General features: G+C 41.4%; 1 protein-coding gene across 1 annotated transcript in view; it reads right to left on the bottom strand.

The window, feature by feature from the left end:
- Positions 1–14,006: 14,006 nt before the first annotated feature.
- The window catches only part of THEGL (theg spermatid protein like), a 51,928-nt gene continuing 41,204 nt past the window's right edge, over positions 14,007–24,730 (bottom strand). Inside the window, exons 7-9 of the mRNA XM_032399328.1 lie at positions 18,341–18,472; positions 15,801–15,976; positions 14,007–14,560 (exon numbers count right to left, since the gene is read on the bottom strand). Of these exons, the coding sequence (XP_032255219.1) occupies positions 14,446–14,560; positions 15,801–15,976; positions 18,341–18,472 (423 nt within the window). The 3' untranslated portion in view covers positions 14,007–14,445. The remainder of the gene's footprint in view (positions 14,561–15,800; positions 15,977–18,340; positions 18,473–24,730) is intronic.

The raw sequence follows: 24,730 nt of genomic DNA, 5'->3' as shown, positions 1-24,730 counted from the left end.
CCTTGCTAAAACTTGTTATTTCGCATTTTTTTATAAACATAATGTGAATGCAGTGGTATTCATTGTGGTTTTGTTTGCGTTTTCCTAATGATTAATGATGTCGAGCATCTTTTCATGTACTTATTGGCCATGTGTATACCTTCTTTTGAGAAATGTCTTTTTAAATCTTTTGCATATTTTTTTAACATAAAGATTTTATTTATTTGAGAGAGAGAGAGCGTGCACAAGAGCAGAGGGAGAGGGAGAGAGGGAAAAGCAGACTCCCCACTGACCAGGGAGCCCAATCTGGGACTCGATCCCAGGACCCTGAGATCATGACCTGAGCCAAAGGTGGCTACTTAACCAACTGAGCCACCCAGGCCCCCCTCTTTTGCATACTTTTATGTGGGATTATTTGTCTTTCTATTGTTGAGTTGTAAGAACTCTATATATTCTGGATATGATACCCTGTCACATATATGGTTTGCAATTCTTTTCTCCCATTCTGTGGGTTGGCTTTTCACTTGCTTGATGCATAAAAGTCTTCAATTTTGATGAAGTCCAATTCACCTACCTTTTCTTTGATTGCTTGTGTGTTTTGTGTCATATTTAGGTCATACTACTTTGATTACAAATAAAATGGTTGCTTTTTTTCTCTTTAGCTGTGGTAGGCAGCATCTAAGATGGGGCCAATGATCCCTATCACCCGATATTCATTCTGTTGTGGAATCCCCTTCCCTTGACTGTGGGCAGGACCCTATGGCAAAAGTGATGGGATGTCACTTCCAAGATTAGGTGACAAAAAGACTATGACTTCTGTCTTGCTCTCTCTTGTTTACCCTCTTATTCACTCTGAGGGAGGCTGCTGCTGTGTTGTGAGCTGCCTTCTGGAGAGGCCCACATGTCAAAACTGTGAGGGAAGCCTCTGGCCAACAGCCAGCGAGGAGCTAAATCACTCACCTCAGCTGCACCCAGATTTCAGACTCACAGAAACTGAGCTGATAAATACGTTAAGCCACTGAGGTTTGGGATAGTTTGCTACACAGCAATAGATACTCATACAATGACTTTTTGCAAAGGCAAAGTGAGGGAAATTACTAAGCTAAACTAAAGGCCTAGCAGCTAAGCACTCTTGCCTGTAAAGGTAAAGTGAATGGAATTCAGCTGGTTTGCCAACTAGTCACTGAGCCATTACTGCACACGTGGTTTTATTTACTAAAGGGATTTCCAGCCAAATAAATCTATATTGTGTATTTAATATAATATATGATATGCATAATAGAAATAATATAATAAACTATACGTAACTAGTTTCAGCTCAGTAGCACCTGTATTTCTGAAACACTCATTCAGAACATCTGAACCATTTTCTCTCGTCCCTGTTTCCCCTCACGCACAGCTGTTTTCACTACCTTCAAACTGGTGTGAGGTCACAGAATACAAGTAATTATACTACCTGTCTAAGCAAGACAAGGTTAGAGAAATGACTTAGTTATTTAAATAATATGCAACATTCATAAAGTGACTATATCTCTTGCTCCCAGGGCAGTCTTGATTTCAAATCTTTCTCATGGTCTGAATGTGTCATGTTTGGGGTTCAGAAAATAGGGCTACAGTGGCAAGTGGGTGGCTCAGTTGGTTGAGCATCCAACTCTTGACTTCGGCTCAGGTCATGATCTCAGGGTTGTGGGATAGAGCCCCTCCCTGCCCCCCCCCATTGGGCTCTGCACTCAGCATGGAGTCTGCTTGTCCTTCTCCCTCTGCTCCTGCCCTGGAAAGCAATCTTTTTCTCTCTTACATGAATAAATAAAATCTTTAAAAAAGAAAATAGGACAAATACACATACACCGTCAAACAGTAACCATTTGGAATGTCCTACAGGTTTATATAATTGACTTCTATTTCAACTAACTCGTTCCATTTGCACCAAAAATTGGGAGCTGTGGGGGTTCATGAGTGAAAACTTTACCAAGAATTTGAGATTCTGTAATTCATAAATAGGTCATAGACCATCTTCAAAGCCCCAGAAAGTTCCAAAACCGTAGCAGCAACCTAAGGGGTCCTGTGTGTGGATTTAGCTGAGTCTAAACAAGGATAATAATAAAGGAACTTGCCTTACACTGTCTGGGGGAAAAGCCACGGCAGGGTCATGTCTAACACAAATCCCAGACAGAAGGTTGTTTTCTCTGAGGAGCTGAGCTGCTGGCTGGAGGGAAGAGAGAAACTTTGGCATTCCTGTCCTGGCCAACTGTCATTCCTTTCATCTTCTCTCATCAGGAATCCGCTATGTTGTCCAGTCCTGATGCAAAATACTTATTCCTTAAAAGCACATGAGTGTCTGGTCTGGCAATAAGAGGCCTTTCCCTTCACTTTCTACTCCTTCACACGATGCACTCCTTACTGCTGGGGGTGGGGGGTAGGGCAGAGCAATAAGAAAAGCAGAGACAAAGGATTTGAATCTTCTGAGTCAATTAATAAAATTATTTTATCTTTTTTAGAGCCAGGGAATTTGGGGGATGTTAAAAAGTTTGGTCAAATAGAACCAGATTCCATAAATGTAGACTAAAGGCAGTTTCATTGCAGGACGGTATACATCTACTGAGTGGCTCTGGGGTGGCAGACCCGGGTTTGGAAACTGGGGTGCAGGAATGAATGCCCCTGGACCTGCTCTCACAGATCGCTCAGCATCCAGCATGGGCACTGCAGCTGAGTCCCAAGGGCCTTGTACTCTGGCCTCACATAGTACAATTGCCCTCCCCCGCCCCGAGTCCGCATGCAGCTTCAGAACTGAACTCAGCTTCAGGATCAGGCAGAAGCTCAGACAGGGTTTCAATAAGGGTCTTTGCCTTCCTTGCTTTTAGGAGGTGCAAATGGCCAGAAGTGTATAAGCTCAGCCCGTTGTGAGATGTCCCAGCAGGGCCTTCTTAGCCTCTTTTCAGCTCATTTTGGGATCAGGGATCACCCCAGAGCTACTTAAATGGGAACTGGAGAGGGGCAGGTGATCGCTCCAAGTACCCGGTTCTCCATTTTCAGCACGCAGCAGAAGGCTGGGCCCCGAAATCACTTGTTGCGATCCAGCTGTGACAGTATGGACCCGTCTCTAGAGAGGAAAACACTAGAGGAACAGAAAAGTTTGGAATGAAAGCGTTAATGGCCTTGACGAGGTTTCGGGCGGCAGGGTGCCATGGAGAACAACTTCAGCCCTGCTGGTGGAAGCAAGCGAGAACTGGTGACAGACCGGACAGCTGGTGCAAGGAGCTCGTTCTCCCTTCTCTGCATGGGGCTGCCCGTGGTGAGCCACCCCCCTGGGGCCCTGGGACCCCAGCCCACCCAGCCTGGGGAGCTAAACACCCCTACTGAGTGGAGAACGAAAAAGCTCTCATTGGATAACTCACATAAAAGAAAGTCGATAGGCTCATACAATCCCCTTGCCCCAGAAATAGGGCCTCTGTATCCTGGACAAGATTATGAACTTTTGTCCTGGTTTCTGAGCCCCTTTCATACTTCATTTCTAATTCCAGTCACCCATGGGAGACGGCGGCCTTTTCCTTTTCAAATTTTCACCCTTTTCCATCACAGCTTACCTAACCTGTGTCTCATTCCTTCAGGGTTTGTGCTCTGCTGAGTAACTACCAAGGTAATCTAAGACCATCATCAAATAACACGTTTACATTTTAAGACAGGCCTTTGGCGCCTCAGCTTAAAGGAGTATCAGATGTGAAAATTTTGAATCAACACTGCAGCATTTGGGGGTAGGAGAGTCACTGTATTAAGGTTTCTGCCTCTTCCCTCCCCACCCCCCACACCCTAATAGTAATGTGATGATTTATATTCCCACCCTATTTAATGATTTGGACCAAAACCTTTCCACCTGATGAAAAACAGTTTTAAAGTTCCATCCATTCTGATGAACTATGTTCAGATATATCCAATATCTCCAAATGTGACCAAAAATGTAACAGTTGTCAATGACTGAGAAGGGAAGTCTTGTGATTCAGCATCAGCAATGTGACCATCACAGCCCACAGGAGAGCTCCAGAGCTTTCCTCAAAACTGGCCAAGGCTTAGGGAAGAAAAACCAGAGTTTGTCAGAGGATACACCTTCTCTCTCCATAGGTATTGTGGAGGACACAAGAAAACAATTCCTACCATCAGGTCGCTTAAAATATACTAGGGGAAGTAAGACCTACATACAACTAAAATATATAGCCAAATAATATTTTGAAATGTGGATTTCTTCCTTTTCCTCTCTGTAGGGCTCCTTTCCATCCCGGTAGGCTCCAGTCTCATTGCCTTGGGGTAGGGATGTAGCAAGGGAGAGAAGAGATACCGTTTGAAAGTAATTTTGCTCCTTGTTCAAAAAGCTTAAGCCCTTAGGGAATCCTTGGGGTGGGGCACTGTAGGGGAGATGAAAGAAAGAGAATCTGTGTCATCCCCAGACTGGAAATGTTTGTTCATAGGTGGGAGTAAAGCGGCAAAAATGAGAGGTCATGGATTCCAGGAGCAGAAAGCATCTGTGTCTGGCTTTGCAAAATAGGCACTACTGAGGAAAGAAAATCCCAGAGAAAATGGCTGTGTCCAGGCAGGCAGGATCAAAGGCAGCCCCGCCAGAGACTCCCACATCCCCATCACAGCAGAAAAGCAGCAGAAAGCTGGAGGACCTGCAGGGCACATATGGAAAAGGGATGACATGTCTTGGCAGTAACTATGTGGACCAAGCGCAGAGGACCTTCCCCACCCCACCCCATCCTCAAGCCCCACTACTCAACATCTTGGCACTGGGGAGGCTCCTGGAACCCCAGAAAGGTGTGAGGCTATTTTTTCCACCAGCTCAGTGGTACAAGGCTCAAGGTTAGAAAGCAAGTGAGTTACAGAGAAGAAAAGCATGTTTTACACAGACCTGAGTTTATGTCCATGATTGAAGGCAGAGAAGGTGAGTGGTCCCAGGGCTGGAGGAGATTGGGGTCTGGTTGTGGAGGATGCGTTTGAATTCTCCTGGATGACCAAACTTCCACCGCAGGGAGGGCGTTAAGGAGCTGGTTCTCTGCCTGAGCAAAAGCTGTGTGTTCTGATGATGAAGTTAAATGAGGGATTGCTGATCAACGAGATACTAACAATAAAGCACTTTGTTAAACACCTTCATGTATATTTGTTGATGTGGTGAATCCTTTAATAAGAATCACTAAGATACAGCCTTTATTTACTGAATAAACTGAGGGAGATTTGGAACCTTTCCTATAAGGCTGAGATTTACTTCTCTGAGGAGATTGATTTAATGTTCATGATTGTTAACCTAATGAGAGAGCTTATTTTGGCAATGGGTGTGAGACATGCTATTGCTCTCATTTTGTTCTTTTATGCCCTTGCAAAATAAACAATGCTCCTTTATACAGAGTAAATGAAGAACCAAAAGCATGTTTTAGCCTGATTTGTGTTGGATGATTCAAGATTTCCCCAAGAATGCACCTATCATGCAGCAATCTCCTCTTCCACCAGTTTACTTTTTTCTCTTTAATTAATATTTTAATTTTGGGGGCAGTTTTAGGTTTTCAGAAAAATTGAGGGGAAGTAGAGAGTTCCCATGTACAGGCATACTTCCTTTTATTGAGCTTCCCTTTACTGAGCTTTGCAGATATTGTGTTTTTCACCAGTTGGAGGTTTGTGGCAGCCCTGAGCAAGTCTATTGGTGCCATTTTTCCAACAATACTTGCTCACTTTGTGTCTTTGTGTCACATTTTGGTAAGATTCACAATATTTCAAACTTTTTCATTATTATTATATTGCTATGGATGATCTGTGATGAGTGAACTTTGATGTCACTATTGGAATTTTTGGGGCACCGCGAACTGTGCCCATGTAGGATGGTGAACGTAACCAATAAATGTTGGTGTGTTCTGACTGTTCCACCTATCAGCCATTCCCCAGTTTCTCTCCCTCTCCTCAGCTCTCCTTATTCCTTGAAATTAGGTCTGTTAATAACCCTACAATGTCCTCGAAGCATTCAAGTCACTCATCTCTCACTTTAAATCAAAAGTTAGGAATGATTAAGCTTAGTGAGGAAGGCCTGTTGAAAGCCAATGGGCTGAAAGCTGGGCCTCTTGTACCAGTCAAGTTGTGAATGCAAAGGAAGAGTTCTTGAAGGAAATTTAAAGTGTTACTCTAGTGAACATACAACGGCTAAGAAAGCAAAACAGCCTTACTGCTGACATGGAGAAAGTGTGAGTGGTCTGCACAGATGATCAAACCAGCCACAACATTCCCTTAAATCAAAACCTAATCCAGAGCAAGGCCCTGAGACTCTTCAATTTCATGAAGGCTGAGAGAGGTGAAGAAGCTGCAGAAGAAAAGTTTGAAGCTAGCAGAGGTTGATCCATGAGGTTTAAAGAAGGAAGCTGTTTTTACAACGTAAAAGTACAAGGTGAAGCAGCAAGTACTGATTAGAAGCTGCAGCAAGTTCCCCAGAAGATCCAGCTAAGAGAGTGAATGAGGGTGGCTAGAATGAACAACAGATTGTTAATGTAGATGAAACAACCTTATATTGGAAGAAGACGCCTCTAGGACTTTCAGAGTCAAAGAGGAGAAGTCAATGCCTGGCTTCAAAGCTTCAAAGAACAGGCCTTTGTTGGGGGCTAATGCAGCTGGCGACTTTAAATTGAAGCCAGTGCTCATTTACCATTTCAAAAGTTCTAGGGCCTTTAAGAATTATGCTAAATCAACTCTGTGTTCTATAATGGAACAGCAAAGCCTGGATGACAGCACATCTTTTTCCAACATAGTTTACTGAATATTTTAAGCCCCCTGTTGAAACCTAATGATCAGAAAAACAGATTCCTTTGAAAATATCACTGCTCATTGACAATGCACCTGGTCACCCAAGAGCTCTGATGGAGAGGACAATGAGATTAATGTTGCTTTCATGCCTGCTGACACAACATCCATTCTGCAGTCCATGGATCAAGGGATCATTGTGGGTCTTTTTTCAAGTCTTATTACTGAAGAAATACATTTCATAAGACTATAGCTGCCTCAGATAGTGATTCCTCTGATGGATCTGAGCAAAGTAATTTGAAAACCTTCTGGAAAGGATTCACCATTCTAGATGCCATTAAGAACATTTGTGATTCATGGGAAGAGATCCAAATATCAACATGAATAGGAGTCTGGAAGAAGTGGATTTCGACCCTCATGGAGGACTTTGAGGGGTTCCAGACTTCAGTGGAGGAAGTAAGTGCAGGTGTGGTGGAAATAACAGGAGAACGAGAATGAGAAGTGGAGCCTGAAGATGGGACTGAATTGCTGCAATCTCATGACAAAGCTGAAGGGATGAGGAGTTACTTCTTATGGATGAGCAAAGAAAGTGGTTCCTTGAGATGGAATCTACTCCTGGTGAAGATGCTGTGAAGACTGTTGAAATGATAGCAAAGGATTTAGGATATTACATGAACTTATAAATAAGCAACAGGGTTTGAGAGGATTAACTCCAATGTTGAGAGAAGTTCTACTGTGAGCAAAATGCTATCAAAGAGCATCACTGCTACAGAAAAATTGTTTGTAAAAGGAAGACAATTGATGTGGCAACTTCGTTGTTTTCTTATTTTAAGCAATTGCCACAGCCACCCCAACCTTCAACAACCACGGCAGTGTTCCACCATCAAGGCAAAACCCTTCACCAGCAAAAAGATTATAACTCACCGAAAGCTGAGATGATGCTAATACTTTTTTTAGCAATACTTTTTTTTTTTAAGGCAGGCTCCACACCCAGCATGGAACCCAATGTGGGACTTGAACTCACAACCCTGAGATCAAGACTTGAGCTGAGATCAAGAGTTGGATGCTTAACCAACTGAGCCACCTAGGCACCCCCAAGTATTTTTTTTTAAGATTTTATTTATTTATTTGACAGAGAGAGACACAGCGAGAGAGGGAACACAAGCAGGGGGAGAGGCAGAGGGAGAAGCAGGCTCCCCCCTGAGCAGGGAGCCCGACGCAGGCTTCCATCCCAGGACCCCGGGATCATGACCTGAGCCGAAGGCAGAGGCTTAACGACTGAGCAACCCAGGCGCCCCCCGCAAGTATTTTTATTTATTTATTTATTTATTTTTTAAGGATGGACCTGTGGTTTTTTTTTTTTTTTAAAGATTTTATTTATTTATTTGAGAGAGAGAATGAGATAGAGACAGAGAGAGCATGAGAGGGGGGAGCATCAGAGGGAGAAGCAGACTTCCTGCTGAGCAGGGAGCCCGATGTGGGACTCGATCCCGGGACTCCAGGATCATGACCTGAGCTGAAGGCAGTCGCTTAACCAACTGAGCCACCCAGGCGCCCCCCGCAAGTATTTTTAAATTAAGATATGTACAGTGTAGGAACGCCTGGTTCTACCTCTGCCTCTCCCCTTCAATCCTGCTTGTGTCACTATCTCAAATAAATAAATAAAATCTTTTTAAAAAGATATGTACAGTGTTTTTTAGACATTAATGCTACTGCATAGTTAATAGATACAGTATAGTATAAACATAACTTTTATGTGCACTGGGAAACTAAAAAATCTGTCTCACTTTACTGCAATAGTCGCTTTATTGCGGTAGCCTGGAACCAAAGCTGCAACATCTCTGAGATGCGCCTGTACCCCAGCATGGTTTACCTTCTACCTTAACATGACTTGCACTACGCTACTGCCTTCAGTGATATAGCTTTAGAAAACTCTTGCCTAAAAAGATAAAGTTGCAAATAACTTTTGTTATTGACCTGAAAGTATTTCACTGGTCTCAATTCTCGAAGGCTCCTTCAGAAACTCTTGCCTTGCCATCTCTATCAATCCGTTGCCCAGTCCTAACTGCTCCCAAACTCATAAATACCTCGCCACTGCCCTTTCCTTACCAGATGTGGCCAACATTCGATGAAGGTAGCGATCTCCCTTATCTTAGTAAGCTATAAACTCAACTTTGCCTCATTCACAAGCTCTTTGGTGGTGCTTTGCGGGAAAACATTTGACCGTACTATTCTTACCGCCATTTTACAAGTGAGGAAATTGAGGCCCAGAAAGGTTAGTTAATTTATCTGAAGACACAGAGCTAGTGAGTGGTGGGTCCAGGGTTGAAATCCTGCATTCTTCTTCCAGAAAGTACACATCCAGTCACAAGTCTACACTTCCTCCCTGTATATTTGAAATCATACAATAAAGTCACTTACTCTTTCTCCACCAATCATCAACCACGTGGTGATGATCTTGGAACTCAAATGGCTTCCTGAGCTAGGCTATGCTTTAAGCTTGCTGAAGCCAGGAATGTGGTGTTTTCAAACTCTCTAAACCCTGAGGCACTCCCACCTGCTTAAATTGTTAAACAAAAAGAGGTGTGTTACCTGGGGTCTGTTACTGCTTTCCTTTGATGTCCACCTGCCTGAGCCACAGCCGTTTTCCACAGAGTGGCTGCCTGACAGCCACCATTGTGTCCCTAGCCTGGGGTGACTTTGCCCACCGCTTCACACTGAAAACAAACTGCTTCTTTCTGCTCCCTTACTGCACACAGCCACCTTTTTCTGTCCCCAGTCTTATGCCTGCCCTGTCTTGCAATCCGGCTCAGGATGCTCAACATCCTGGAAGTTCTAGCTGACCGACCACACCTTGGCAACAGAGAGCCGGCAGGCAGATGCATACTGCTATGGGTGGGGAAGTTTCCCATCTGGCAGCCCCTCCCAGATGGAAAAGAAAAACCAACACAAATTACGAAAGAACATGTATCTTCAGGCTCCCTCTCCTTACTGCCTGTGGTATGTCTCTGCTGCCAAGGGAGGCCACGGGCCAGGACCTCCTCAGATAGGCACAGTAGGCCCAATGCCTATAGCTCATAGTATTTTTAGGAGCTCACAAAAATGTAGTTTTAAATGAGAAGGGAAAGAGAAACTTCTAGTAAAAAATATTTTTAATATATAATATTAATATGTCCATCTTTATACCAACGCAGTCATAAAATGTAATTTTTCATATTATTTTAAGGAAGAACCCAGAAAGGCAAAATGCCTAGGGGACATGCAAGTCATAAGATAGCCCTGCACCTGGCACCTCCTTTGAGCTCAAAGCATCTCAAAGGCATCCTCTAATCTAAGTATCCAGAACTAAACACATGCTTTTCTACTTTCCTCTTCTGGTCCTCTCCCAGTGAAGGGATAAATTGTGGAAATAAAGATTACCCAAATGAAGACACACCAGGCTATTTATTTAGGGCTTGCTATTGTGAGTCAGCCATCATCGCTTGCATCTGGCAGAGATTCAAAGGCAGAGAAGTGTTAAAGCTTTAGAGGGAACACGGAGGAGGCTTTGGGTATGCTCTGATTAAAGGCTGCTGGCGTGGGGAAGTTGGAGAGGAGCTAACTAGAAATAGGGCATCCTGTGTGACTGGCTTAGGGAGTATATTTGGCTCTCTCTGGTTGGCCCTGACTTGGAAGTGGGGGCAAAAATAGGCACCAGTAAGGACCATTGACCAGATCCTGACCCTTCTGGGCTAATTGCTAAAGAGGTTGTAGTTTAGATTCCTGACCTGGTGGTCGCTGCAAAGGTTGTAAGTCAGAGTTCTATTGTCATTTATGACCAGGCCATTGTCCATTTGTATATTAAGACACTTCTATCTTATTTCATAGTTTAGAAATCCAGGGATTATCTTAAATGCTTCCCTCTCTCCCATACCATATCCAACCCATCACCAAATCCTATAAAAATTCACTTCCTCGGGGCACCTGGGTGGCTCAGTCATTAAGCGTCTGCCTTCAGCTCGGGTCATGATCCCAGGGTCCTGGGATCGAGCCCCGCACCGGGCTCCTGCTTCACGAGAGGCCTGCTTCTCCCTCTCCCACTCCCCCTGCTTGTGTTCCCTCTCTCGCTGTGTCTCTCTCTGTCAAATAAATAAAATCTTTAAAAAAAAAAAATCACTTCCTCAAATCTCAAGTTTGTCACTTCTTTCCATCTCTACTACGGTACCACCAAACTATTTTCATCTTTCATCCGATCTACTAAATAGCCTCCTTACCTGGTCTACCTACTTCTACTGTCTCCTCCCCAGTTTTTTTGTCCAAGGAGATTTTTTCAAAAAGCAACCCTGATTACATTATCCCTGTGCTTACATTACTTCAACAACTCTCACAGGTTTTAGGATAAAAACTAAAGTCTTCAACATGGCCTCCAGGGCCCTGCATGTTCTGGCTCCCATCCTTCTGCTCCTCTTGCTTAGTGTAACCCCGTTTTACCTCTGTTTGAGTGAAACTGGCTTTCTTTCAGTCCCCAATACATCTGCCCACCTGCCACAGGGGATTTACTAGATGGCTGTGGGCAGCTTCTGAGTCAAAGGAATAGGTGAAGGGTCAGAGTAGCTCCAGGGACACAGAGGGTAGGAGCAAAAGGAAGTCTCATCAGGGCACCACTACTGGGATATATCAGCTCCGACTATACCCCCCACCCCTTGCACCACTCTCCGTAAGATCCAAAGCCCAGGCTGGCTCAGTCGGTTAAGTGTCTGCCTTTGGCTCAGGTCATGATCTCAGGGTCCTGGAATTGAGCCCTGCTTTGGGCTCCCTGCTCAGTGGGGTGTCTGCTCCTCCTTCTCCCTCTGCCCCTTACCCCCTGCTTGTGTGCTCTCTCTCTCTCAAATAAATATATTTTTAAAAAAGTACCAGTAAAGCTTTAAACAATGAAGACAAAGTAATTCTCCAAAAGAAAATTGGGAGTTCTTACCAGAAGGAGGAGAAATGGATGCAGGATGGCCCCCAAATCAACAAATGTCCACTAAACATATGTTCTCACTACCTGGACTGACTTCCCATCCCCTATTTGGTTAGTTAACCTTACTCAATGTTTAGATTCCAGCCCAATTGTCCCTTCATTAAAGAGGTCTTCCTTTGCCCTCCCAAGGGAGTCAGAGTTCTCTATTCTGTTATTTCATAGCATTATAACCTCTCTGCCATGGCACTTTGCCACTGCTGTAATTTTACATTTATGAATATTTGAATTACATCCATCTCTCCCAATTGGCTAATAGTCCATGAAAGCAGAGCCCACATCTGTTGGGGTTAGTGTGATTATCTCCAATGCCTGGCACAGTGCCTGGCAAAGCAAAGACACTCAACAAACATTCATTCAATGTATCAATCAAGCCATAAAGATATTTATTTTCCCATTGATATGAACTATGCCACCCCCCCTCAGAAGACCAAAGGAACTAAATTTGTAAACAATTTTTTTTCCAATTCATATTTTACATAATTTTTTTTAAAAAGATTTATTTATTTTAGAGAGAGAGAGGGAATGCAAGTAAGGGGAAGGGCAAAGGGAGGGAAAGCAGCAGACTCCCCACTGAGCACAGAGCTGGATGAGGGGCTTGATCTCACAACCCTGAGATCATGACCTGAGCTGAAATCACAAGTCGGACACTTAACTGACTGAGCCACTCAGGCGCCCCCATAATTTTCTTATTTAATCTTTATAATAATGCAGCAGAACCCATTTTACACATAAAGAAACAGGCACGGGGAGGGGGGTAGGAAATTTGTTCAAAATCACATACCTAGGGGCGCCTGGGTGGCTCAGTCGTTAAGCGTCTGCCTTCGGCTCAGGTCATGATCCCAGGGTCCTGGGATCGAGCCCTGCATCGGGCTCCCTGCTCGGCGGGAAGCCTCTTCTCCCTCTCCCACTCCCCCTGCTTGTGTTCCCTCTCTCACTGTGTCTCTCTCTGTCAAATAAATAAATAAAATCTTTGAAAAAAAAAAAATCACATACCTGGCATAAATGATCCATGGGGGAGACTAAGCCAGGTCTGCCTGATTCCAAAATGCAAGTTCAAAACTACTATATAATATTGCCTCTCCATAACACTAGTTATTTCCTTAACACAAAGCAATGGAGATGAACTCATCCATCTGTAAAATTGGTTTTCAGATAAGTTCATTTTCATGTAAATCTAGATATGTCATAAAACTTAGTTTCATTTGTAAAATACTGATCCATGGAGAGAATAAAACAAATTTTTTTTTTACTTTTTTATTGTTATGTTAATCACCATACATTATATCATTAGTTTTTGATGTAGTGTTCCACGATTCATTGTTTGTGCATAACACCCAGTGCTCCATGCAGAACGTGCCCTCTTTAATACCCATCACCCGGCTAACCCATCCTCCCACCCCACTCCCCTCTAGAACCCTCAGTTTGTTTTTCAGAGTCCATCATCTTTCATGGTTCGTCTCCCCCTCCGATTTCTCCCCCTTCATTCTCCCCTTCCTGCTATCTTCTTTTTTTTTTTCTTAACATATATTGCATTATTTGTTTCAGAGGTACAGATCTGTGATTCAACAGTCTTGCACAATTCACAGTGCTCACCATAGCACATACCCTCCCCAATGTCTATCACCCAGCCACCCCATCCCTCCCACCCACCACCACTCCAGCAACCCTCAGTTTGTTTCTTGAGATTAAGAATTCCTCATATCAGTGAGGTCATATGATACATGTCTTTCTCTGATTGATGTACTTCGCTCAGCATAACACCCTCCGTTTCCATCCACGTCATTGCAAATGGCAAGATCTCATTCCTTTTGATGGCTGCATAATATTCCATCATATATATATACATATATATATATATATATATGTATATATATACACCACATCTTCTTTATCCATTCATCTGTCGATGGACATCTTGGCTCTTCCCACAGTTTGGCTATTGTGGACATTGCTGCTATAAACATTGGGGTGCACGTACCCCTTCAGATCCCTACATTTGTATCTTTGGGGTAAATACAAAACAATTAAATTAAAAAAAACCTCTGGGCAGATGTAATTTGACAGAGAATTATAATGCTTACCAAATACCTTGCTTTCTCTGTCATTCCTGATAAACGACGCAGTCTGAGTGAAGGAACAGAGATTGGGGCAGGGGTGATTATTTAAGGTAACCTGTTCCCTAAACTTCATCTACAGATTATGAAACGCATTTCAAGTTATCCCAAAAGGTTTCGCCATTTCAGTGTTACTTCTCCGTTAAGGAGGGGAGGTTGGAAAAGCAACACAAAGAATTATTTCAATTCCCAGGACTTATTAGAGCAGGGACTGAGCAGAGTCTGGGGAATATGGATTTCTCCAGGAAAAGAAAAACAAACCCAGCAAACATAAGGAAGTGTTTCTTCAGGTCAGTCAGAGCAATGAGATGGCCAAGATGCTTGTGAGGAGATATAGTAAGGATAAGGCAGGCTCTCTGTTTCTCTTTTATTGCGTGCTCGAGTCTCCAAATCTGCTAAAGACATGACTACAGGTAACAGCAGGAATTGCTATTCGATGGTCACAGTGGTGTTCCCTGGAGGTCTCTATGGTTTTCGGGGGGATGTGGGAATATAAGGTGATGGGACCAGAGTAGGGAACTAAGTCACCTAATATGTTTTCTAGACACATAACTAGAGTCTGACTGACGTGGCTTTCTGTATTTAACGCACAAGAGGTTCTGCCAACTCATGGATCCTTGGAGAACACTGTGTTTTCAAAGCAGCTGGCTTGACTTTAAAGACATCTGGATCATAATATATAATGTGCACGGGAGACCTGAAATGGGGGAAAAAGAATGCGACCTGAAAAAAAATGAACAGAAAATGGAACTAACATTTCTTGACCATCCACTATGTGTGTTAGGCTCTATGATATTATTCTGTTTTGATTTTTCATAAGTGCCCCATGAAACAGGTGTCATGACCCCCATTGTATAGAGAAGGACATGAAGGCTCCGGGAAGTTATAAAAATGACCTGTGGTCAAATCCAGATTCATGTATCTATCAGATTCCAAAGCCTTGGCTCTTTCCACAGAAAGTTAATTCTGGAAAGTTTTCAATAATTGGGTAATGTTAAAACAAGCCCAGTAGTCCTCTGGTGGACTTAAATCAAATTTTTGAAGTTCCCACACTTAGCACCTTACCGCCAAATAATAACTTTGCCACTGGGGTAGACCCTGAGTACTTGATCTTATTTTTCCCTTTCCTTTGTCAATGAACAGAGAATGAGCTTCGTTTCATTGCTGTTGAACTTTATTTCTTTTAAAGGCAAAACACATTATAAAAATTTAAAAATATTATTTAAGAATGAACACATTCCCTGTTCCCTGAGCTGAAGACTTCTGTGACTTTTTCAGCTTCTCCTAGGTTTTCCTGATGATGCTTAAAAGGGGAATCAGGCATTATCTCATGAAGGAAACAATATGAACTGAGGTTCAGGCAAGTTAAGAAATCTTCTAAAAAGTAAACAGGAATTAGAGTCCATTTCTTCTTTGTTGAATGTATTATTTACTTCAAGTAGGTCATACATGTACATGATGCAAAAACATGAAAAAACACAAAAGCCCTATTTAATAAAAAATAAATCTTCCTCCCACCCAAGTTCCCTCGGGCCCCCCAAAAGTAAGCATTGTTACTAGCTTCTTGCATACTCTTCTGAGATTATAGGCACCTGCAAGCAAATATATGGCACGTACCTATTTTCTTAGAGTATTCTTAGCATTGTGTGCTCTGTTATGTACTTGTTTCACTTAACAATACGTTAGATAAATAATCCCATATCCACCCTTACAGAATTGTTTCCTATATCTAAGTTTCACTAGTCCACTAACCCTTTAACTGCTGCCTTCTATTTATGGTAAGACCATAGATTTGTCACAATTAATGTAACAAGTGAGATGTTTTTGAAAATTTCTTGTATTTCTACGATTACTTTCATTGGTCTTATTAGGTTAATTTTTCCCTCTCCCTAGCACCCCCAGCTTTCCTGTCCCATCTTAGCAATAAATTGACATACCTTGTATTTGGATTAGCTAGTTCTTGAATTCTAGGAGATATTTTGCAATGGATAGCAGCATAAGATACTGGCCAGTGGGCATCACGGTCAGGTAGATAATCTTGATGAAGAGGCCTGGCCTTAGCTAGAGCCATTATTCGAGGGCTAGGTTTGTATAGCAAGGCAGCACGGGATATCTATAGTGGAAGCAAAAAGATACAAAAATATATCCCAATTTTCACATCTCCCTCTCTTTACAGTGATGGCCCTAATTGAATCACCATCCAGGATTCTCTCCTGGATTACTGCAGCAGATTCCTCACTAGTCTCCCTGCTTCCATTTTTGCTCTGTACGATCTAGCCTTCACATACCAGTTACTGAGGAAGAGAATGAGCATTTAATGAGTGTATTCCATGAGCCAGACAGTGTTCTAAGTGGGGCACCTACATTATTCCCACTTAATCATCATAATAACCCTATGAGGTATGTACTTTCTGAAGCCCAAGTCAGATTATGTCACTCTCAGGCTTTAAAACCTTCTAGTGGTTTCCCATTTTGCTATGAATAATATTTAGACCCCCTACTGTGGCCTAGAAGGCCCTACATGATCTGATTGCTATCCCATTGCTCTGACCTCATCTGCCTCCCCTCCCCACCTTGATCACGATGATCCTTGCCACACAAAGCCCCTCTGATCCAGCTCTTTCCACCTTGGGACTTTTGCACCTGCTAGTTCCTCTGCTTGAAAGCTTCTTTCCTCAACTTTGTCATGGCTGCTCTTCATTATTCAAGTCTCTAGACTCAAACATCACGTTCTCAAGGACATCTTCCTTCACCATCCAAGATACATCAACCTTTCTGATAACCCTCCTCTACAGTACACTTATTCAATCTTCTTTATAGCATTTACCAACACCTCACTTTGCTCACTTATCTCTTTGTCGGTATGTTTATTGTCTGCTTCTCCCCACTAGAATATAAACTTCTTGAAAGAAATACATGTTTGCGGGCGCCTGGGTGGCTCAGTTGGTTAAGCGACTGCCTTCGGCTCAGGTCATGATCCTGGAGTCCCTGGATCGAGTCCCGCATCAGGCTCCCTGCTCGGCAGGGAGCCTGCTTCTCCCTCTGACCCTCCCCCCTCTCATGTGCTCTCTCTCTCTCTCTCATTCTCTGTCTCAAATAAATAAATAAAATCTTTAAAAAAAAAAAGAAATACACGTTTGCCAAAAGCTAGAGTAAGTGCATAACGGGTGTGGAATATATGTTGATTGATTGATCAACTCCTTCTGGTCTTTGAAAATCACACCTGCCAGGTTGCTTTTCTATTATGTTGCTATATTGGTAAAATTGGAAGGATGACATACAGCTCCTATTCTCTCTCTCTTAAATGCTCACTCGCAAGAATCACGATGGATAACAAACACCCCTCTGTAGCCCTGAAAGTACTATTTTGCACTGGTATGGACTTGTTTGGGGTTCTAAGAGTATGATTATCTGCAGTGGTATCACTTTTTAAAAAGATCTTTTATAAACTCCCAAACAAACCTAGCAACTAAAGAAAAATAACTGTAACCCCCATTTTATATACCAAAAAACTGAAAATAAAGTGATTTGTCCAAGGGTCACAAGGCAAGTCACTTTAGCAAACTCAAGATGCTTTCTTGAGGGGTTTTGAATCCCAGGCTAGTTTTATTTCCTAACTGAATTCCATATCATATCCTCAGTTCTTAGAGGGTAAAATTTATCCAACCTCCTTGGCAACATGATCATTAGATATTTACTGAAAACTCAATTGTATTGGGCACCAAGTTGTCACTACAATGAATAGAGGGGAGTGTCAAGGAGGAAGAGGGAGGGAGGCCACTGAATGTGCGAGGCTCTATGCTGAGTACCAATGCCTTCTCTATTATTTCAAATCACAACAGACCTCCCAGTGGGAACTGTTAACTTTATAATCTCTTTGCTCACCTTGTTCCACCCAACTTCAAGGTCATCCCCACTTTAATACTCTGGCACATGTTCTTCCCTTTACTAGAATATTCTTTTCTCAGACCTTCACCTAGCTGACTCCTTCTTGTCACTCAGGTTTCACACCAGATATCCCATCCTTAGAGAGCCTTTCCCTGACTACCGTATACAAAGTAGCTTATTCCCCACCCTCACCCATAGTCAGTCATTTCCTATTTTATTTTCTTCATCGCCTTCGACCCTTATTTTTTGTCTCTCTCCATCTTGTTCACTGGGAATGGTGGCTGGCACACAGTAGGCATTCAAATACTTGAATGAATAAATAAGGCTCAGGAACACTGTCACAACATCACAGAGCTAGTGGTGAGGCTGGAATTTGAACCCAGCTCTTACTGATTCCAAAGCCCATGCTCTTTGCCCTCTATCCCCAGTCTCTCTACATATCTTGCAGCTAGGTCTTCCTTCATGCCACAGACCACTCTTTCAAGATTATCTTTCCCAATGACCTTGGCCTACGCACTATAGTAGCAAAACAGCACCCCAGGAACAACCAAAAAGTGAGGTGAAGGATGCCAAGGCAGTGGTGGCTTACAGGACGGATGGGCAGTTCAGTTCGTTCTCTTTCAAAGCACAGACCCTCGATCTTGATCCTTGGATGGGCAAGGTCTACAGTTCTTGGAGTTGCAACAGCAGTCAGGGCAGGAACTGAAATCTCGGTTTCAATCTAGGGGAGAAAAACAAAATAGGGTCTGTAAGTATCAAATAATAAATACCATCTCCATCAAGGTTACAAAGAACTGTCTGACCTCTGGACCAGAATTCTCAGCAAATCCAGCAGAAAGGATGAGAGTCTTGCAGTAACCCATGATCATAGCTGAAAGGATCAATTTCAGTCTTTCTCAAATTAGGTTGTATGGAATCCAACCCAGCTTTTCAGGAACTTACTGTTAAACTAAAGATGGGGAGGAAATGGCAACATTACATATTGACTAAGAGATAAATGGTAATGCTGATTTGTGGAATGAAAAACTCAGCCAAGAGGGAAGGCTCAGGCCTACTACATGAGAACACAGTCTAAGGGGGGGAGCTCTGCTTTGTTCTTAACTGCTTTTGCCCTTTGGAAACTGGGACTCACGTTATCACAAATCCCCATACTTAAAGTGAATTCAAGTGGTTCTCTTCTAATTGGAACAGGTAAGAAAAAGAAACCAAAGCCAAGAGGAAGAAAGGCAGAATCACATTCTCCATAGACAATGCTGTTAGTCCCCCAAGTCATTTCTCACTGTCTGAATTGTGGAAATGTGTTCAATTTACATGGTCTTCTATTTCAATTACTAGTATTCAAACTCAAAACTTACCACAAGACTTTGAGAGGGAATATAATCAATAATTGGAAATAAAATAAGGTTTTAACTGTGGACAGAAAAATAATATAGAAGGTATGTTGCAAATCCCTTTTTGTGTTAAGACAGTGATGATACTGACAGTGTTTTACATGTACTAATTCATTTATTCCTCACCTAGGGTATCATTTTTATTTGCATTTCACTCATGGAGAAACTAAGGTACTATATGAAGTTCAGAAATTTACTTAAGTTTTTATAGTGAATAGGTTGCACAGCTGGGATTCAAACCTAAGATCCTATCTGTCTGCACAATTCCATGATAAGAGAATCTTTCTTGGATTTTCCCACTCTTCTTCTGATATCTCTCAATACTTTATTTATTCTCTTTTATGAGTATCAAATAATCTTAATTATTTACCTATAGGTCTATGGTTTCTTCTAAATTGAAATTTACTTTAAGGAACGGTTTTATTATTCTTGTTGTATCCTGTATTATATAATTGATTAAGAAATACTTGTTTAATGAATTGAGTAAATGAATGATTTATTTCCTTTTTTGATTATAAGCCTTAATTGAAAACAGCGGTTGTCATATATTTCTTTGATTTTCCCAGAGTCTGATAGGAGACAAAGCTTTATTTATTGGAAATGATTAATTAGTACTTCATGGAATTGTACAGACACTAAGCGCAGATTGCTTCAATAGTAAATTCTATCAAATATTTAAGAGGAAGAAATAATATAAATCTTATATAAACCTACAAAGAATAATAAATACAACTAATCTATGGTGATAGGAATCTGGAAGTGGTTGACTCTAGGGCAGGGGTAGAGTGGAATTGACTAGAAACAGGAGGAAAATTTTGGGGATAATGTTTTGTATATTGATTGAGGTGGTTATTGAATGGATATATACATTTGTTAAAAGCTCATTAAACTATACACTTAAGATCTATGCATTTTATATCAATTATAACTCCAGAATTTCAAAATATAAGCTGGGAAAAATACATAGACATATGACGAAGAATACCTCTAATATGTAAAGAACTGTTATGAATCAATAAAAAATATACAGACCAGTAGAAAAATAAATAAAGCCACGAATAGACAAGTTTACAAAAGAAAACTACACAGGTAAATAAATGTTGGGAACTATTAAATTTATTAGTAATCAGAAAAATGAAAGCATTTTTATTAATGAGATAGCATTTTTAAAATTAACATTTTGTAAAATAAATAATATCTAATGTTGGCAAGAGTGCAGTGTAAAAGTCAGCCCAAATAATGCAAGTGAATATGTAAATCAAAATCACTTTTGTTGGAACACATTTTGGGATAATATATGAATCACCTCAAAAATGTTCATACACTTAATCTGGTAACTTTACTTCTCAAATTTTTGTTCTCAGAAAATAATCAGATTGAGAATGATTGGGGAGGAACATGTTGGTAAAATGACCTTATAAATTAGGACAGTAAGTTAGATAAAGCCATGTGAGATATGCAGAGTACAGGTGGTCAATACTCAAAGGTATCTGCTAAATATAAAATAAGAGTCTTCAAAGTCAAAATCTCTTGAGTCAACGATTTAAAAAATCTACACGGGTTGATTAGTCTGAATAGGAGCTTCGGACATCTATAAGTAGAGAGAATGATAGATATGAACTAAGTGAGTTATGAAACCAACACTTTTTAAGTTTTGTAGTCTCTGACAAAGTTACCATAAAAAGAGACTCAGTATGACATTCACAGAGGTAAAAGACCTTCTACAGGGGAGCCTGGGTAGCTCAGTCAGTTAAGCGTCTGCCTTCGGCTCAGGTCATGATCCTGGGGTCCTAGGATCAAGCCCCACGTCGGGCTCCCTGCTCAGCCGGGAGCCTGCTTCTCCCTCCCTCTTCCTCATGCTCTCTCTCTCTCTCGAACTCTCTGTCTCTCAAGTAAATAAATAAAATTAAAAAAAAAAAAGACCTCTACAGTTCATCCATCCAAAGTCTCTGGTGACAAGTAACCTAAGGTACCTGTAACAGTAACTTGGCTTCCTTTGTGGGAATGTGTATTTTAAAACTGGGAAGATTCAGCATTAACTGTAAAAAAGTTAAGAGAATCAAAATCATAGAATTAATACTTTGTGTTAAGAATAAGTATGTGCAATGGAGCACCTGGGTGGCTCAGCTGGTCAAGCGTCTGACTCTTGATTTTGGCTCAGGTCATGATCTTGGGGTTGTGAGATGGAGCTCTGTGTCGAGCTCTGCATTCTGTGGGAAGTCTGCTTGAGATTTTAACTCTCTCCCTCTCCCTCTGCCCCTTCCCCCTGCTCTCTCTCTCTCCCCCTCAAATAAATAAATAAATAAATCTTTAAAAAAAAAAAAAGAATAAGTAGTGCAACAATTGATGAAATTTGGACATGGACCATGGAGTATTTATCAATTAAACTTCCTGATTTTGATAATAATTCTGTGGTTACATAAGATGATGATCTTGTTCTTAAGAAATACACACTGAAGTATTTAGGAAAATGGGTGTATGATGTCTGTACCTCTCAAAAATGATTCAGGAAAAAAATTAAATACACACACACACACACACACATACACACACCCTACATGGAGGAGAGAGAATGAAAAAACAAATGGAACAAAATGTTACTTCTTGCATTTTTTCAGTAACTTAGAAATTATTAAAATAAAAAGTATGTATATTACTAAAGTTAAAAGCATGTGCATGAGGGCGCCTGGCTAGCTCAGTCAGTGGAGCATGTGACTCTTGATCCTGGGGTCATGAGTCTGAGCCCCACATTGGGTGTAGAGTTTACTAAAAACAAAACAAAACAGGGGCGCCTGGGTGGCTCAGATGGTTAAGCGTCTGCCTTCGGCTCAGGTCATGATCCCAGGGTCCTGGGATCCAGCCCCGCATCGAGCCCCGCATCGGGCTCCCTGCTCAGCGGGGGGCCTGCTTCTCCCCCTCCCTCTGCTTCTCCCCCTGCTCATATTCTCTATCTCTGTGTCTCGAATGAATAAATAAAAAAACCTTTAAAACAAAACAAAACAAAACAAAACAAAATAAAAGCATGTCCATGTTTAAGAGAATTTGGTCTATTAGAGTGTTCACCCTACAACTGCAACTTGAAACGTATAATTGAGTATTTGACTTAGAATTATAACATTAAGTTGAAATCTTAAGTTTATGTCATTCTGATAACATTGAAACTTTAAGTTCACCATATTTATAAATTTGATATATTTGATTTTTAAATAGTATTTAATATTTGAAATTTTGTTTGTTAATGTAGATGGTTGAAGTAAAATGCTTAAAAAGAAATCAAATTAAAATATTAACAAATATAATTTAAATTATTTGAAGGTATTTGATTACATTTAGAAACCAAATCAAACATTATTCAGAACTCTTCAAAGTCATTGTTAAAGACTGCTAGAATTATAAACAGTGTAATAAAACTTGCAAGCTAAACGTAAAAGCCTAAGAAAGAGATTTTTAAAGTTTTAAAAATGGACTATTAATTATTTAAATCAAGAGCATACCTCTGAACAGTCTTTTCTGTATACAAAACCATGCTCAAGGATACCAAGGTTTTTTTCTTGAGTGGCTATAAATTCTTTGCCACTTCTCTCATTGACAGGTGGGGTTTGTGTCCCTGCCCCCTTGAATCCGGTGACTTGGAACTGTATCAATCAACAGAGTATGACTGCAGAGTATGACTGTGACATTATGTGACTTCCAAGGCCAAATCATAAAAAAACATGCAGCTGCCACGTGGTTGTTTTGGAATGCTCACCCTTGAAACACTCCATTTTAGAATATTCCTTCTCAGAATATAGCCACTATGCGGAGAAAAGTCAGCCACATGGAGAGGCCCCATGAAAGTGCTCCTGTGAATATTCCCAACTGAGTCTAGCCTTTAAGTCACATCAGCCTGGGCACCACATACATCTGTTGCTATGGACAGACTGTTTATGTCCCCCTCAAATTCATACGTTGAAGTCCTAATCCTCAATGTGATAATAGTAGGAGGTGAGGCCTTTGGGAGGTAATTAGGTTTAGATGAGGTCATGAGGGTAGAACCCTCATAGTGGGATTGGTGTCCTTATGAGAGATAAGAACTCTTTCTCTGTGCACACACAAAGAAGAAGTCATGTGGAGCACACAGCAAGATGGTGGTTGGCTGCAAACCAGGAATAGGATCTTCATCAAGAGAATCTGGTGGCACCTTGATCTTGGATTTCTTGGTCTCCAGAACTGTGAGAAATAAATGTCTTTCAAGCCACCCAGTCTTTGGTATTTTGTTATAGCAGCCCTAGCTGACTACGGTAGGAACTTTCAGCCCCCTACCATTTCAGACAACCAAGCCATTAGAGATATCCCAGCTGAGAGATTTCTAACTCACAAAATCCTTGAGCGTAATAAAATGCTTGTTGTTTTACACCACTAAGTTTGGTAGGAAGCAACAGATAACCAAATCACAACTTTAAGAACTGGTTCTCTGTATTGATTCTAGATTATCTGTAATTTGTTTTCTGAGCTGATTGGATTTAAAGGTATTAATGATCCTTTTGCCAGTAGTTAAAAAAAAAAAAAGTACTGGTAGTCCATAGCATGCATTGGCAAAATAAAAAGCAAGACTTTGGGTGACCAAGCAGCTGCTGCCAGAAATTATTTTAGTGAAATAAACAAGTATAATGGGATTAGTTGGTTGTTTCTTTTTATTTAAGATTTTATTTATTTATTTATTCGTCAGAGAAAGAGAGAGAGAGCACAAGCAGGGGGAGCGGCAGGCAGAGGGAGAAGCAGGCTCTCCACTGAGCAGGGAGCCCGAGGTGGGACTTGATCCCAGGACCCTGGGATCATGACCTGAACTGAAGGCAGATGCTTAGCCAACCGAGCAAACCCAGGCTTCCCTAGTTGGTTGTCTCTAAGTGCACTAGAGAAAGTGAGTTAAGAAATGACTGGCTCGGGCCTCTAAGTTCCCACCTTAATGTCTGGGTAAGGGACCAGAAAGTTTCTGTAACTTCCCTAAAAGAAACCTTTATATTCTATGGTCATAGGGATGAAAATTCTGAAAACCAAGCTCACAATCGAATTCTGTGAGTGGGTTAATTACAGTGCAAACTGAATTATCAAATTTGTATGGTCTCCTATGTTAAAGTTAGAGCAATGATTGGGAAGGAATAGGACCTTGGAAATTGGGATAGGGATATATGGGCAGATTCCAAAAAAGCTGGGGACTTTAAGCCCCTAAGTACTGCTGAACCTTCCTTACCAATACAATCAGCCATACTTCCCCTGCCTGAAGGGGTTAGAGTTCCCTTGCCTGAAGAACCTGTAATAGTTTCCCCTGAGGTAGATACCTTCCAGGTAGCTGCTGACCTATCCCTACTATCTGTCATTGCTTCTAGATTTATAACCAGACCCAAGTTCCAACTGCCAAAACAGCTTTCCATGGACTTCTCTATCAGCTTCCATAATTGCTTATGGTCTAATTCTGCATTGTTGTTCTGCTTCTCTGATCAAATCCTAGGTGACACAATAGGCATAGAGGAGGTAGGCAGAAAAGTTCATATGATGAGAGGGGAAAATAAACAGGGAGAAAAGTAAAATATACCTAGAAATAAGAGGAG

Source organism: Phoca vitulina, unplaced genomic scaffold (assembly GCF_004348235.1).
Source record: "Phoca vitulina isolate PV1807 unplaced genomic scaffold, GSC_HSeal_1.0 scaffold3, whole genome shotgun sequence".
NCBI classification, from domain to species: domain Eukaryota; kingdom Metazoa; phylum Chordata; class Mammalia; order Carnivora; family Phocidae; genus Phoca; species Phoca vitulina.
This window is presented reverse-complemented; position numbering and strand designations above follow the sequence as displayed.